The 17,031-nt window shown below is 40.8% G+C and overlaps 1 protein-coding gene across 2 annotated transcripts; it reads left to right on the forward strand.

Annotated features, from left to right (window-relative positions):
- Positions 1-13: 13 nt before the first annotated feature.
- PDIK1L (PDLIM1 interacting kinase 1 like) lies at positions 14-10,268 on the forward strand. Of its 2 annotated transcripts, none has more exons than XM_033114986.1 (3): positions 14-260; positions 2,484-2,785; positions 6,559-10,263. In XM_033114986.1, exons 2-3 carry the CDS (start codon positions 2,501-2,503, stop codon positions 7,297-7,299), a joined length of 1,026 nt encoding a protein of 341 aa, XP_032970877.1. In that variant the 5' UTR covers positions 14-260; positions 2,484-2,500; the 3' UTR covers positions 7,300-10,263. The 2 variants fall into 2 exon arrangements, with proteins under 2 accessions (XP_032970877.1, XP_032970876.1); XM_033114985.1 differs by having other exon boundaries at positions 105-746; positions 6,559-10,268.
- Positions 10,269-17,031: the final 6,763 nt, after the last annotated feature.

A 17,031-nucleotide genomic window follows, 5' to 3' on the forward strand; every position in this document is an offset into this window, starting at 1 on the left:
TCTTCCCAGATGATCGCACCCAGCCCCGCGCCGCCGCCGCCGCCTCGGCAACTGCAACGCCCGCAAACATGGCTCAGTAACTCTGACAAAAGGTGCAGCTTCCCTCCCGGGGGTGCGGACGCCAGGCCTCCCAGCTCGGGCCGCACCGCCTCGCAGGCCTGCCGAAGAGCTCTGCGTCCCGCACGCACCCCAGGCCCGCGCCGAGGAAGATGCACCAGGCGTCCCACCCCAGAGACCCCTGCACACCCGCCTGCAGCTCGGTAGGTATGCAGGGGGGCGAAGGGCAGGGGCGGCCGCGCCAGACGCGCGCAGCCCCCAGGCTGGACCTGCTGCGGCAGACAAACCCCGAGGCCGCGGGCCGTGCGCGCCCGCTGCGGTGGGACCACGACCAAGACCCAGGAGTGGAGTGGCCACCCTGAATCCGGGCCTGGCCACCCCTGCGAGGAGAGACACGAGTGGTGCGTGCCGGAGCGCGCACACCTTCCGCGACTCCCGGCTCCTGGAAGCCAGAGGAGCAGGGAGGCGGCCACCAGAACGCCAGGCGCGCACCCAATAGCGAGCGTCCCGGCCCGCGCTACGGAAAGCCGGAGGGGGGCGGGGCCGCGAGGCGTAAGGGGGTGTGTCCGCGCACCACGGGGGCGCGCGCCGGCCTCTGACTGGAGGCCGCGGCGGTGGAGGCGCGAGCTGCCCGATAATGGCGGCCTGCAGAGCCCGTGAGAGGGAGAAGCGGCGGCGGCTACCCTGAGGTAAATCCGGCCCTTCGGCCTGGCAGAGAGGCCCTGCTGCAGAGCCGAGGGTCCTGCATGTGCCTCCTTCACTAGGGGGCCTGTCACAGACCTGTCATTGGAGTCATCCTGGGGAAGGCCCTGTGCTCCTCAGGCCTCCAGCCCGCAACCCTCAGGCCACCGACCCCAGCTGCGGCCTGCTCTTAAGCCTATGGCCTCATCCCCAGGCCCCGGGCTTCAGCCGCCAGCCCCAGGAATTGGGGCAGCCGCAGGCCTGGCCCCTGGGGGTGAAGGGCCTCGGGAGGATCCCCTCTGGGTTTCGTCTGGTCGCAGCTGAGGAGGGGGAGGGCCTCATACTTGGCCAATGAGCGGGGCCATGAGCCGCTGCGTCGGGCAACACCTCTGCCCAGGACTGGCCCTTCCCGGGCACCAGCAGGTGTATGGCCTGGCCGCCCCGCAAGGCCCGGGAAATGCCGGCCTAAGTCACGGAGGTTCGCACGGGATGCATTACCGTGCTGTGTTTTGATCCCCGCTCCCAAGAATTTCATCAACACCCTCCCTCCCCCTTATTCAGGTGCCCTTTCATTTGGGGGTATGGGACAGCTTCAAAGACACGAGGTCCTTTGAGAAGGACAGTAATTGGCAATACACGGAGAACAGGAAGGGAAGTCTACTGTGTAGGTGGGGCAGAGGCTTCTGGGCCAGGAAATCACACACTAGGAAATACGGTAGGAATTGAAGGGTGGTTGTCCAATCTGAGGAAGCAGGACTAAGGAGCAATCTCAGAAGCTTTCGTTTTCTTTATTAAATCAATCTTATGGACCTAAAGTAGTTCCCAGTTTTTCAAGCTCAAGGGTCAGTAGCTTTTTGTTCCTCCGAACTCTTCCCCCAAACAAAGAGAGCCCCTTGATTTGTAGGACAGTTTTGTTGGCAAAAATGACCTAGATCTAAAAAGCTGTTGTTAACAACAGAAAGGTAACCACATTCGAAGTAGCTTACTTTATTTTCAAAGGAACATTTTTCTTCACAAACTTATTTAGTTTGCAAGAAATAAGGAAGTAACAAAATTAAAATAGGAACATATGCATTTTGACTTTACTTTTAAATAATAAAAACAACTACACATTTTCAGTTCTATATGTGATCTGGTTCACTTTCAGTCCCTAAGCATAAGCCAGGTGTTTGTATTTCTAACTGTGAAAGGTTTTTGTTTTTGCTGTTTTATGACCTCTTATGTGTGTGTGTCAGCTTGAAAGAGAAGTTGGAATTTTATTTGTGATCAGTAAATGCTGAATTTTTTGGTTTATTTTTAATAGTGACATTTTAAAGCAGTTTGTGTAAGAGGCAGTACAGTGTAGCAGTTAAAATTATGGATGTCAGAGACAGATGGCCTGGTTTCAAATCCCAACTCCACCAGATACTAGTTATTTGACCTTGGGCATGTTGTTTAAACTCTCCATATTTTAGTTTCCTCGTTTATAAAATGACCACAATAGTATCTACTTCATAACCTTCTTATGAGAATTAAATGGATTTAATATTATAAAGTGCTTGGAACAGTTTCTGATACATGGTAAGTGCTACATAAGTGTTAGCTGCTTTATTGTTACTATTAAAATATTTAGATTTGCCCAAGGTATAGCAAAAAGCACTACGAACACTGAGACAGATGATTATGTATTCTAAATCATACATAAGAAGAAATGTAAGCCAGTAGCCATGCTTAATTTTAACAAAACACTTTATTGATTTTTCCAGAAACCTTGACTTTGAAGATGGTGAGTAGCCAGCCAAAATACGATCTAATACGGGAGGTAGGCCGAGGTAGTTACGGTGTTGTGTATGAAGCAGTCATCAGAAAGACCTCTGCACGGGTGGCAGTGAAGAAAATTCGATGTCATGCACCTGAGAATGTTGAACTAGCCCTGCGTGAGTTCTGGGCACTAAGCAGTATCAAGAGCCAACATCCAAATGTGATTCACCTGGAGGAGTGCATCCTACAGAAAGATGGGTTGGTGCAAAAGATGTCCCACGGCTCTAATTCTTCCCTTTATTTACAGGTATGTGTGGTTGAATGGGAAATAGAAATGATTTGAACATACGTTTGGTGAGCAAGAAGAAGTAGATGAACTACTTTAAATGCAGATGTTTATATAGTTAGGGCAATTGAGTAAATGTTTGCTTTAAAACAAGGTTTTATTTAAACCTGTGATGCAAATACCTAAAACTAACATAAGCCACCTGTTAGGTGGTGATACTTGCCAATCTGCATAGGAATGGAGCAACATAGGAGCTAGAAAAGTGATCAAGACTAGAGTCTCATACACTTAATTGAAATCAATGTTTTTTGGAACTGAAAGCAGAAGAAAAGGAAACACTCCACAAGTAACAGCAGCGCCCATAAGTAATTGGGCATTTCTTTGTAATAAATGAACATAAACCTCTGCTGTTTTAGAGTCATATGGTTTCTTAACCATGCAGTTTCACTTAATTTTCATGATGTGGCTTAGCACCTGAATGTTATTAACAGTGCTAAAAGCTAACATTTGGGTTCCTACTTAGTTCCATGCTCTGTGCAAAATGCTTTAAAGGCAGGTGCTCCGAACAATCCTATGAAGAAAGTACTATTATTATCATTACAAACGAAGAAACTGAGGCTTAGAATAGATAGTGAATTTATCCAAAGTCACGTAGCTAGCAAGTAGCAGAAGTGGAAGCTGAACATAGGACTGACAGCTAAAACTTGTGCTCTCTTAACCTCCAAATTACTCTTTTGCCTCCAAGTTACTCTTTTGTAGACCTGCAGAAAGCATGGGAAAACAGAAAAGGTTGGGTGTTGTTTTTTTATGGTTGCTTCTGCCATAGATCAAAATCTCTAGTAGCTCTATACTCGCTGAAGATAAAGATACTTAAGACACAGCTAGTTACAGGCCAGAGCAAAATTTCCTAAGTCCAGTCATTCTTGGAAAAGGAAACAACTTTCCATGAGTGTCTAAATTCAGAATTTACCATCAGGGTACAAAAGTTTGTTTGTAAAACAACAAAAGTTTATGGCCTAGAACAACAAAGAAAACACATTAACCTGTGTAGTTAGGAACTTGCAAGCTTCATTGTATGGTGAACAAATATTAGTTTTGGAAACCTAATTTATATTGCAGTTTTACATGCTATGCCCTGCAGTTTTCTAAGTCTGAATATAAAACACAACTGTTGCTTCTATTCGATATATTATTTTTTTTAAAGTGCTTATTTTGTAAGTTGCACTGATAGAAAATATTGGAAACATTCTTACCACAGCATTCCCTCTTAAAAGTGTGTAGAACCATGCTGAACTTTGCATTAAATTTTGGAGACTAAGCTGCATAATCATTTTTGGAAAGACAGTTAAACATATGACTTTGTGCTGATGGTATCCTTCCGCCCAGATCAAGCGATCTTTATAGTAACTAGGCATTAGCTGGTCTTTCAAGCTTGAAGATGTAAGTCCTTCCAGATTTAATTCAGTGATTCTTTTTTTACTCTAAAGCACCTTTTTGTTTAGTAATCTCTTTCTTTGGAAGCCTAATAGACCTGACTTGTGGCACTTTTTGCTAGGTGTATGACCTTGGATAAAGAACCCAATTTTTCCCAGCACCTGTATCTTCCTATGTAAAATAGGAATAATAATTTCTACCTTCCATGGAAGTTGCCAGAATTAGAGGTGATGCAGATACGATACTTGGCACAAAGGAAGTACTCCGTACTAGGTAGCTCTATTAAAATTGCCTTTTCTATGGATTTCTTTAGTTAACCAGACAGTAACACATTTAGCAAGTGCCTTCTCTAAATTTACATCTAGTAAAGACAAACAAATCTGCGGTGTGACCACAGAGTCCCTATGCATGGTCTTCTCCATTCTCTACACAAATCTTTATTTTCCTTCATATTTTTCCAGAGAATGTCCTTGTTTTCAGTTGGAATCATTAAATCAGTTCCTGATAGCTGAACATCTCACCTAGAAGAAAATGTAAAACAAATAATTAACAGAGGATACCCTCTCATGCATAGGAACTTAGTGGCAGTCTGCATACTTGTGATAAGTGTCATGAGTGAGAAGTATAGAATGGTATAGGAGCATATAATAAGGAACGTGACATAATCCTGGGGTTCAAGAATTAAAAACTGTTTCAACTAAAACTTGTAGGGTGAAGAGGAGTTAGCTAGGTAAGTAAGAAAATTTCCCAGGCAGAAAGAACTGTACGTACAAATGTCTTAAAGCAAAAAGCATGAAGAGTTCTAAGAATTGAAAGAAGATGGTGAGATTATAGGGTGCAGGGAGAGTTGTTTTAGATGAGGCTAGAAAGATTAGCAGGGGTCAGAACACAAAAGATCCCTTAGCCCCTGTTAAAGAGCTTATACTAGATCTTAAGAGAACAGGGAAACTATTGAAGGACTTTAGGCAAGTGAACCAATGGCCAACCATCCTCTGCACGTGAAAATAAGCAGATTGAGCTCTACATCGCTGTAGCTCTCAACCAGAGGGCCTCAAACTATAGCCCTCTACCAGTTTTTGTGTGGCCTGGATGCTAAAAATAATTTTTACATTTTTAATGAGTTTTTTAAAAAAAGGAAGAAGAATATGGAACAGAGAGACCCTGTGTGGCTTGTCAAGCCTAAAATATTTGCTATCTGGCCTTACTCTAAACCATTCTTTTGATTGCTAGGACTCTGCATTGCTCAAAGCTATTTAGGAAGTTTGCTTTTGAGAGTAAAGAGAGGAAATGAAGTAAGCGTGATGGTGCTGGTCTTTAATCTCAGCATATTTAGTAATAGTGCACCTGGTAAATAATTATGTGATCTGTACCTTTCTATTTTTTCATTTTCTGTCTCACTGGCAAACACACACAACACGGAAAATGCATGCAAAAAAGACATCTGCATCTGCTGTTTGCTATCAGGGGAGGGGGCATGGAGAGGTGTTCTTTGCTTTTGCCCGCCAAAATGATAAGAGGAAGTACATGTAGATTTTAATGTAAAATTAACAGTTCACTCACTCTTCAACACTCTTCGCTTTCCTACTGAGTTTCTATTAAACCCATGAGTCTGAATAGGACTCCATAGGACAAATGTTTTCAAAGCACTATATGCCTGTATATTAGAATGAAAGAAATATACAGACTCAGATTTGAATTTTCATATCAAAATGCAAATACGGTTTTTATAAATTGGTTTTTAGAAGCCATCCAGTGATAGAGATAGCCAACATATTTGCATTCTGCCTGTAGAAGTGTATGAAGTAATGATGTCAGTCGTTTTTTATCAGTGACTACAGGAGCACTTTATTTCTGTAATAACTGGTTGTTCTATGATCATTTTTCTCTCAATTTCACAGATTATGTTGATAGTGTATGTGCAATGAGCAAGAAGAATATTTCAAGCAGTTTCATTTAATAGAATTTCCTGATTGATGTTTATATCCCAGCTGGCAATCTCCCAAGTCTAGCAACTGAAACTTCAATCTATTCACAAAGCTGGTAGCTAAGTAGGTAGAGTTCAGCTCCATTGACATGCAGAAAATATATAGCCACTTGGACACTTTTCAAAATAAAGCTATTTTAAAATAAGTTTTTGCCTCTGACCTTGGGAGATTTGGTGTATACTCATTAGGGACAAAGTGACAGTTTGAAGTACTGAAGTTTAAAATAAAATGCACATATGAAAACACTAACCAAATAAAATATTCATAGGGTTTCCACTTAAAATTGGAGACTAAATTAACCAGTTACTTTTCTTCTGTAGCTGAATTGTATAAACTATGTAGATGATTGTAATCTGATATTTTTCCTTCCTATAGCTTGTAGAGACTTCATTAAAAGGAGAAATTGCCTTTGATCCCAGAAGCGCCTATTACTTGTGGTTTGTGATGGATTTTTGTGACGGAGGAGATATGAATGAGTATCTGTTGTCCAGAAAACCCAATCGTAAAACTAACACCAGCTTCATGCTTCAGCTGAGCAGTGCCCTAGCTTTCCTGCATAAAAACCAGATCATCCACCGAGATCTTAAACCTGATAACATCTTGATTTCTCAAAGCAGGTTGGATACCAGTGACTTGGAACCCACGTTAAAAGTGGCTGATTTTGGCCTAAGTAAAGTTTGTTCAGCCTCTGGGCAGAACCCAGAAGAACCTGTCAGTGTAAACAAGTGTTTCCTTTCCACAGCCTGTGGAACAGATTTCTACATGGCTCCTGAAGTGTGGGAGGGACATTACACAGCAAAAGCTGACATCTTTGCTCTGGGGATTATCATCTGGGCAATGCTGGAAAGGATCACATTCATAGACACAGAGACAAAGAAGGAACTCCTGGGGAGTTATGTAAAACAAGGAACTGAGATTGTGCCTGTTGGGGAGGCGCTTCTGGAAAATCCCAAAATGGAACTTCTCATTCCTGTGAAAAAAAAGTCTATGAATGGGCGAATGAAGCAACTGATTAAAGAAATGCTGGCTGCAAACCCTCAGGATCGTCCAGATGCTTTTGAACTAGAACTCAGATTAGTACAAATTGCATTTAAAGATAGCAGCTGGGAAACGTGACACATAAATTATTTGCAAATATCTTGGATGATATGCTGCTTCTGTTTTAACAGTGATGCAACATAATGTGGCTGAAAAAGAATATAAAAAGCTAAACTCCACCTTCTAAGGGTTTAGATTTGATTGTGGGATTTTCTTTTTCCTCATTTTTTTTCTTAAGTCCAACCTGGCCATTTTGTTAGTACGTTTTAAATGTGTATTACCAATGTGGGTGTAAATTTTTTTTAAATCATTGGTAGAAGTTGGACATAAAAATTCTCAAAGAGCCAAGAAGAAAGGAGAGTCCAGTTTGCTGGAAGTATGTCTCTATGTATTTTAGACATTCCTTGTCAGTATTAGGAATTTCCATGGAAGAAGAGGTTTGCGTGCTGGTAATGCAACCTTTGAAGCTTTGTAAAGGAAACATATATGTATATATTTATGTATATGTAAGTATGTGAATGTGTGCATTTTGCATTCCATATGAAGAAAATGCCACTTCTGTTTAAATTATTTGATGTAGGTTTGGGTTTTGAGATTTGCTGGTGAAATCAGTGATGAAAAATTAAAGAACCTTCCCTCATCTTCCTTCCCCGTCCCTCTAATGAAATCATGCTAAGTTTTTTTTATTTTTGTAATATTATACAGCTTTTTTTAAAGGCATAATTCTGGAGAGTCTAAAACAATCTAATTAAACATAAATGAAATTAAGTGATCCAAAGCTGCTGAAGTATGTTTGAGCTCTCCAGTGCCCTATAGCTGCAGGAGTAGAGCTAGCCATGCAATCGTGTGGCAGCAGGTTAGCAAGGACATTGGTGGTGATTCAGTTATACCTTTTTTAGGTGGCCAAGCAGGCAATTCACCAATAAAACCACTGCGTTGGGACATGTCTGCACTTGAGTATCTGCTCTCTGACATAAATCTGAACACAGGATTTTTCTGTTTCTGAAAGCTTTGCTATGTATATGTACTATAGTACTTGATATATTAATTTTTTATTTCAAGACTTAGGTCTAAGCCTCAGCATAAAGTTGAAGAAACCAAATGAGCTCTACCCTCACGTTGCCTGCCCTAATAGGGTGTCTTGTTTCATCACTGGGATTTCTTTCATTTTGGCACTAACGCTGTTTTGTCTAATTTGACAGTAATGGTAGTGATATGGTTGTATTAAATGTCAATAACCTTTTTCTAAGGTGGGATATGACACCTATACAGTTTGGCAAATGGATAGTGTGGCATCAACTATATCAAGTAGAAAAATTATAGATTTTTTACAATCACTTGGTATGGTCTATGTCAAACCCGTAGACCATTATTCTTTTTGAAGTCAGTTTGATTTTAACCCTACATGGTTTCCAGTTTGTTTTTCTGTAAATGCAGATAGTTAAAATCTAAGGAAAGAAGGTTTTTCTAAAACAGAACATTAGCCTTTAAGGTTAAGATAATTGTATCTGGGCTAATCTTATAAAGCACTAGAATCTTTGGTCAAAAGTGAAAAAGAAAAAAGGAAAAAAAATTAGAATATTGAAATAATTGATAGTTTGCATAGTCTCCTCAGCTTTTTTGAACTTCCACAACTTTTGGAATATTGCTATCATATTTTTTCTTAAAATGTGTTCAGGGGACTATAGAGGTAAAAAAGCACAAAGAAATTGGAGTACATAAAATTTCTGAACGATGTATTAATATTACTTGATCTGGAAGTCTAAAACTTGGACTGAAAGGTTTTATTGAAATAAGGCCTTTTAAAATGAAAAAAAAAAGCACGTACTTTAAACATTATTATCAAGATAAATTAGAAGTGCAACAATACACTGGAACCTCATAATTCACCCTCTGTATCACCGAATTAGTGTTAACACAGATCTGGCCAAGGGGATTGAGTTACTGGAAGTAAAAAGCATCGTTATAATGTCTATCAACATAGCAGAGATTCCTAATGATTCAGGGGATGGTATGCCAGTACTTAATTTGCTCTTCAAATGTCTACGTTTGGTTTCTTAAGTACATAGTTTTTGGTCCTGCCTCATTTAAAAGAGTTAACGATTATCATTTATTCTGAAAGATTATACCTGTGAAGTGGAATTCTTTCTTTCATTGGTGGTAAGGGTGTGAGGTGATCAGGAAGTTTCTTCTGGAATTTTCTCAAGTCTTTGTATTCTAGCATAGCCTATGATCCCAATCAAAATGATGGTAAATTCTTTGTCTTTATTTATTCTTTCAGTCAGGAGGTATTTATTAAGTACCTACTGTGTGCTCAGCACTAAAGATCAATTAATAAAATGACAATTTAAAAAGAGTGTATAGCCACAGGTTTTTTCCAGCCAGGAGTAAGAAATAAAAAATGATTATTATACTTGAAAAGTCCTGGTTATTTTCTAGAGGAAAATGAAAGCAAGAAATGTGCACAGTGCCTTGCCCATAATAGGTACTCAATAAACAATTATTCTTCATAGAGTCTCTTGCCATGGTGTATAGTATTTTATGAAATTTGTCTTAATTGAAAAAAGACCAAATATTTCAAATAAGCTTATAGGCAGCTGTGGCCAGTTAAAATATGGGGTTGTACAGTTAGTTCCTAGAATGTTATTTTGCACTAGGTGTCACTTAGAAAGATGGGGTTCCTGTAGATTTTTTGGTGCTAAGGGATACTTTATCATGATGATAAAGTAAGTGTTCAATGTCAGATATAATAGCACACTGAATAGTTCTTTCTGCTGGTCTGTTTTTTCCTCTTTGTTGTTGTTGTTTTTGTAAAATGTTTATCAAACTATTGTAGCAGCTACAAAATAATTCACCAGCATGACAGAATGGTCAAAATATAAGTCATCAGCACTTCAAAAATGAAAGCAACTTTTGAAATTTTCTTTTAAAATTGTCAAATATATTTTATGAAGAATTTATAAAAGGGGGGAAATAATTGTAATTTATTGTTCATGACTTTTTTTTTTAAATAAAGTGAGTTTCAACAAAAAAAACCCTGAAAATTCCACATTACTGCTTTGGTGGCTGTCTAAGTTCTGTAGTGCTTTATTTCATGAACACAATAGAGGGTATATAATTTGAAACAATGTCATTTTCAGAGGAAAAGATGATTGAATTATAGGAGTTCTTTTCAGCATTTCAAGTTCTCTAAAATGTTAATGCTAATTATCTTGTGGTATTTGTCAGAAAAACCTGTATTGCCTGAAATTATTTTTTTTTTCATTTACCCTTCCCTCATTCAGCTGAGGATGCATCCCAGACTCAGAATGAAGTAAAAGATGCAGTTTTTCAGCCTATCACTTAAGACCATGGTTTCTTTTCTATAAAGTCACCTCACTCACGTTTTTCTTTCCTTTATCAGTTTTGCTACGAGTTATGCCTTCTCCAGAATAAACAAAGTACTGAGGACACAGTGCACTTAGGGGTCCAATGGAACAGCAGAGGGAAAATGGGAGACAAAGCATCCAGTGACAAGTAGGACAGTAGGCATCCGGCATTGTGGCTCCTTGCGACTTGGCCACCTTTTCCTGGTATATCCTTTGTAGACAGGCAAATGTTGCTTTCTGTTTAGAGATTAATTTTTAATTGAATCTTAAACTATACATTTTTGTGTTTACTAGTCTTTTTGTAATCCTTTGCAGTTCTCATGGTTTTTGCATATCTTTTCAATGGGTTTTTCTTCAAATAAGGGCTGATTTCTTGATGAGGAATTTTTTAGTAATAACACCAGTTAATGAGGTAATGGTTTTCTCTTAACACAGTGTCTCAGTGCCTAATCTCTGACTCCAGTTGGAGTTTTCTCTAACAACAAAGCTTTATCTTTCTCACTGAAGTAATGACCCTTAGTTGTTTTGGTCTTTTCTTTGAATTCAAATGTTGCTCTCTTGGTCGACCAATCATAGGTGTCCGCTAAAGTGCAGTGTAATGATATACAGTTGGTTTGTGGTTAGATACTAACTTCTACTTGCGAAAACCTACCAGGCCACACCTCTTGAAGGCAAAGTGCATCTTTTAAAGGCAGTACTTTCCCTTTTGCAATGATTTTTCATTGGTTAGAAGGGAATTATTTAAAAAAAAAAAAAAAAAAAAAAGCCTGGGCTTTTGTTTGACTTCACACTTTCATTTCAGGTTCAGCCCTGGTATTTCACACTTAGTTTGTCCTGAGCAAAAGTTAGGCAACTTGATATTACCAAAGACATCATGGCTTACCGTGTTTCCCCAAAAATAACACCTAGCCGAACCATCAGCTCTAATGCGTCTTTTGGAGCAAAAATTAATATAAGACCCAGTATTATATTTATTATATTATAAATACCTGGTCTAATATTAAAATAAGACCGGGTCTTATATTAATTTTTGCTCCAAAAGACACATTACAGCTGATGGTCTGGCTAGGTCTTGTTTTCAGGGAAACACGGTAGCAGCAGCAGGACAGGCTTTGGTGTAGCAGATCTCATACTGAATACTAGCTTTTGCAAACACTTATATAATTAATGTGTGGCACTGGGCAAGTCACTTCATTTTGAGCCTCAGTTCCTCTATCTGGAAAATGGAGATGATACATTTCAGGATTTTTGTAAGGGTCAGAGATAACACACATGTCGACATGAGAAATGTCCAAACCTGTAGAAAATGTTTATAAGAGTTTATTTCAGCCAAACTGATGATATATGCTGGGGAGCAAGATCTCAGATGCTCCAGGAAATAACTGTTTTGCAGCTTCTTATATGCATTTGAAATTGAAGGGAGGTAAGGAAGATTGGAGAAAGCAAGGCAGGGATTGGATTACAGGATAGTTAAGATTATGTACTCTCTTGAGAGATAATACCCCCTTCTAGAGGTACTACTTCTGGCATTTTAAAGGTGTGATAACCTAGATTCACAAGAACAATGGACAGGGCTGGCTTAAAAACCTTTCACTAAAGAAGTTACAGGCCTGGGGCAGAACTACCCACCATGACCTGCCCAGTTAGAAATTTATGATCAAATCACCCTATGAGGTTATTTCCCACAGAACCCTTTTATTTCACCCATACACATAAAGTGCCTGACCCAGCACATTAAGTTCTCAAATGGTAGCCATTGTTGTTCTGATTTTGACAATATGCTGGATGAAGGAATAGATTCCCAATGAGCCGGTTTTCAGTTGTAGCTCTGATTCTTCTCCCCTTTGAGAGAAGCTGATGAAGGCACTACATCCTCTCCTCAGAAAAATGTTTGTCTATAATTTCAGGGGATTTATGGAAGCCCACATGGACCCCAAGTTAAGGGCCCCTGAACTTTAGGCTCTGCTAAGTACCTCTGTGCTAAAGCTTCTAAGTCCAAAATGGGCCATTCATGAGGAAAACTTCTAGGGTACTTGTATCATTTTGTTTCTTGATCTGGGTGCCGGTTGGACAGATGTATTTATATAGTGAAAAGTCATCAAGCTGCACTTAAAATTTGTATACTTTTCTCTCGGTATTTTTACTCCAGTAAAATTTTATTCTTAAAAAAACGTGCTTTGGGGCTGGAGATTACAGACAGCTGTTGACAGGCAGAGGGAAGGGACACAGACTTTGAACTCAGACACTACCTTTCTGTTACTAGCCGTGTGACATTCATGAGATCCCTAATCTCTCAAATCCATAGTTTCCCACATGTATACAATAGAGATAATAGCTGACTCAGAGCACTGTGGAGATGTAATGCGATGAGGCGTGTAGAAATGCATGGCATGCTTAAATGAATGCTTCCCTTTCTCTTTGGAGGACACATAGGGAATGCCTCTCAGCTACCTTTGCTGCTAATTTACAATCCTGATAGATAGCACGTTTGCTTGTTTATTAATTTAGCTTATATTTTTCCACGATTATTTGAAAAATATATTCCATCGATATAATGTGCTGCCTGGCTCTTTGCCCTGTAGCCTTCCACAGGTTGGTTCTTCACTAACAGTCTTCTTAGCCCAGTTTTTTCTTTCCTCTTTCTGTTTGCTAATAACATGATCGATAATAATTCAGAATGTCTGCTGTCTTTCTGACATAAACTACCATGCCTGGAAATTTGAAGAGGGCTAATATGTACCAAATACTAGAATGACACATCATTTCTCCTAACTTCAGGTAGAAGGCAGGGAGAGTGTTCATTGACTAGTGTGATTTGAGAGATGACAGTAGAAGCGTAGCTATAAGGGGGAGAGAGGCGAGCATGGCAACAATGGCTAAAACTGATAAGAATAGAATTAGACTCCAGTGGTTCTCAACTCTGGCTGCACATTAGAATTTTAACCTGGGAAGTTAAGACAAAAACAAAAAACTGATGACTTCTGGGCCAGCCCGGTGGCTTAGGCGGTTAGAGCTCCATGCTCCTAACTCCAAAGGCTGCTGGTTCGATTCCCACATGGGCCAGTGGGCTCTCAACCACAAGGTTGCCAGTTCAATTCCTTGAGTCCCGCAAGGGAAGGTGGGCAGCGCCCGCTGCAACTAGCAACGGCAACTGGACCTGGAGCTGAGCTGCGCCCTCCACAACTAAGACTGAAAGGACAACTTGAAGCTGAACGGCACCCTCCACAACTAAGATTGAAAGGACAACAACTTGACTTGGAAAAAAGTCCTGGAAAAAAGTCCTGTTCCTCAATAAAGTCCTGTTCCCCTTCCCCAATAAAAAAACAAACAAAACTGATGACTTCTGCTTCTGGCCATTATGGAGTAACAGGGCCTAGATTTCTCTTCCTGCCTTAAACAACTGAAGTGCCAGACACGACAACGAGCAGTGCAGGACAATGCTTCTCCCTGGGAGAAGAGAATCAAATGAGGTGAGCCCTGTGATTGCCCCAGCTGACTTCCTGGAGAGAATCTTTAACGCTGCCGCACAGAGAAGGGGCACCTAAACTGAGTCTAGCAATCTCCCTGAGTTGAGGAGACAGAATTCAGAGTTTAGGGAGGCTCAGCCAGCTAGAATTCACGGGGTAGAATATCAGAAAGAGGGAGAGAGAGCGAGAGCGAGAGAGCGCTAAACAAAGAAAGAGCTCCAGACATTTTCAGAGAATTTTGTTCAAGACGTCAGTTAAACACTGATCAGTACATGCTTGTGAGGAAACTATCTGAGCAGGAAAGACCATCTGAAAGGATCAGGCAGAACAACCCTCAGAGCTCACATAGTGTCAGGATTAATTGATATCATTATGGAAATGGACTATCAATTCCAGAATGGAAAGACCTCCTAATACATCACAAATGTACATACACAGTTGTGGCCGAATTAGTCCTAGACTTCTGTGATCCTCAAAGACGCATTAACCCTCCCTACGTTGAAGTGTGACAACACTCATCAATATTATACTGTATGGTTACATTCACACAAAATTCTAGAACTAATATGACAGAAAGCAGATCAGTGGTTGCCTGGGGAATGGAGTGGGGTAGGTGGTAGGAAGATGGACTAACAAGGAGCATGAGGACATGTGGGAGGGTTGATGGGTACGTGCATGGGTTTCATGCATTGATCAGAATTCACCAAACTCTATCCTTACACCATGCGCTAGGTTTACATCAATTATGCCTCAATAAAGCCTTTAACATTTTTTAAAAAACAGATGCCCAGGGTCCGTCTCTAATTAAATGAGAATTTCAGTAGGTAGGACCCTCACAATTTTTTAAGCATTAGTGATTCTAAGGTGAAAATAAGATAAAATATTGTAATTGAAACGGCATTGGTCAGACTGTGGGATAGATAGAAAAGGTCAGAGTGTAGTAGCTTTTAGATTTGCTTACCTCCCATGCAGCAGCATTTCAGCAACCCACCCCAACTCAAGACTCTATCTTCACGCTCCCACTCTACCTCATGTTAGAACTTAGCTGTTTCTGAGAAACAGAAAGAAGAAACAGTGCAGAAAGAAATCACTATCAGGTATTTTACTCTAGGGCAGAGGGATTCTTCTTAAGCAGGAATTCAACAAAGGAATCCAGGATTGTCAGCGGACCTACTGGAATTATAAGCAAATTTTTGTATATATATGCATTTTTCTATGGAGACAGTTCATAACTTTTAACAGATTCTTAAGCAGTTCTAAAAGACCTTTGACCCACTCTTTTAAAAACCACTATTCTATTATAGTTACATAAGGAACCGTTACATGAAAACTCTGGGTGCAGGGTAAATGGGGTGGATATTGAAAGGAAAAGAATGGACACCAAAGGGATTGGAAAGCTAAGTCTCAGATTAGCCCAAAGCAGGCTGGAGCTGACTGGTTGTCTCCTGGCTGGTACCCATTCTTGTCTAGGGGCTGTCAGAACAGCTACCTGTGTTGCAAGGGCTCTGGTACTTCTCCAGCTGGCTCACAAACTAACCAGCCTGGTCCAGAGGTTTGACTTGGCCCTGCGTCTTCCAGTTTAGCAGACAGGATTTCCTGAAGCTAATGAGAGATCCGGTAGACCCTCAAGCTCTCTGATCATATCAATACCAGTGGGTGGGGGAGGACACTTGGTTCTTCTAGTCTTTCCCCAAAGAATGTCTGTACAATGGGCTGCAGAGAAGAAATAATTCTTTGGGGTTACATTACATGTTTATCTGGGCCTACCTTTTATCCTAGGTCCAGTCCTTAGAAGAGAAACTTCCTGACTTCAAGATTTCTTTCAAGGATATAGGACCAAAAGGGTTTAATTGAGTGATGTCTTTGGTCTTCACATAATTAATCACTGTCAGCACTAACTAGGTATAATTTCCAAAAGTCCTTGGCACGTAGCAAGTGCTTAATAGATGTCAGTGACAGCAGCAGCAGCTGAACTAAATCTGTGACTTGGTGTAGCCACTTCACCTCTGTGAGCCTCAGTTACCTCTTCTAAAAAGTGGCCAGAATAATAAATCATTTTTCCAAGTTGCTTTGCAAACCACATGAGAATAATTTATGTGAAGATAATTCATGAACCACAGGAAAAAATATAAATGAAGGAATTACTTCTCTACCGGTTAGCTGGTATTACCAAGCACCAAGTGTCAAGGTAAATAACCGTCAGGGGGGTCACCAGGTGGAACAGCAGTGCTAAGGATGCCCAGCAGGTGCACGGGGGTGCCAGGCAGTGAAGTAGGCCCTTGGACTACTGAACTGGGGAAAGAGCCAGTAGGTGAAAGCGAACCAGAAAGGCTTCTTGAAGGGTAAAGCCTGCCCTCTGGTGGATGGGCCTAGAACACTTTGCTCAAACAATCAGACTGGCGCTTTTTGGGTGACCTTGGGTCAACCACTCCCCAGTCTGAGTCTCTACCTTCCTTTAGTTCCACGGACTTGCTTTTCATAGACATTGGGATAATTTGGGGAACAAAATGATCACTGCAGCCTGTGCCTCACAGTGCCAAGCTCACCTAGTCTCAGAGTCTTGTTAGGGGCAATCTCTAAAGGGTAAGGGATTGACCACAGACAGATTGACCACTGTGTCACCAAACAAGAGTTGGCCTAGGCTCCCATCTCCTGATGACCAGTCTCTTCTAGATCACTTAGGGCTAGTAAGGGTGGCCTCTCTGACTACGGTTGGAACCTCAGGAAGCCAAAGGGAGCAGACAACTCAGGGTCTTGGCCCTTTATGGCACAAAGATTTATTCTCAGTTCTCTCCTGAAGGCGTTTAAACATTATGAAGGCTCTGGAACTAGTAGGTGCTTCATATTTGTTTGTAGAACAAAGATTGAAGGGAGAAAGTGGGAAAGGGTGTCTAAATTTCAAATAGAATAGAAAGAGATGTGTTAGAGGAGCTGCTCCAAAGGCCCCTTCAGATGACCTTGGGATCTCTGAATAG

Source organism: Rhinolophus ferrumequinum, chromosome 9 (assembly GCF_004115265.2).
Source record: "Rhinolophus ferrumequinum isolate MPI-CBG mRhiFer1 chromosome 9, mRhiFer1_v1.p, whole genome shotgun sequence".
Classification (NCBI taxonomy): Eukaryota; Metazoa; Chordata; class Mammalia; order Chiroptera; family Rhinolophidae; genus Rhinolophus; species Rhinolophus ferrumequinum.

What these genes read in the sequence shown, in the direction of transcription:
- PDIK1L (XM_033114986.1), top strand. Translation starts at nt 2,501, where the DNA reads ATGGTGAGTAGCCAGCCAAAATACGATCTAATACGGGAGGTAGGCCGA. An exon ending in ATTCTTCCCTTTATTTACAG is followed by an intron (nt 2,786 to 6,558) that starts GTATGTGTGGTT and finishes TCCTTCCTATAG; the next exon opens with CTTGTAGAGACTTCATTAAA.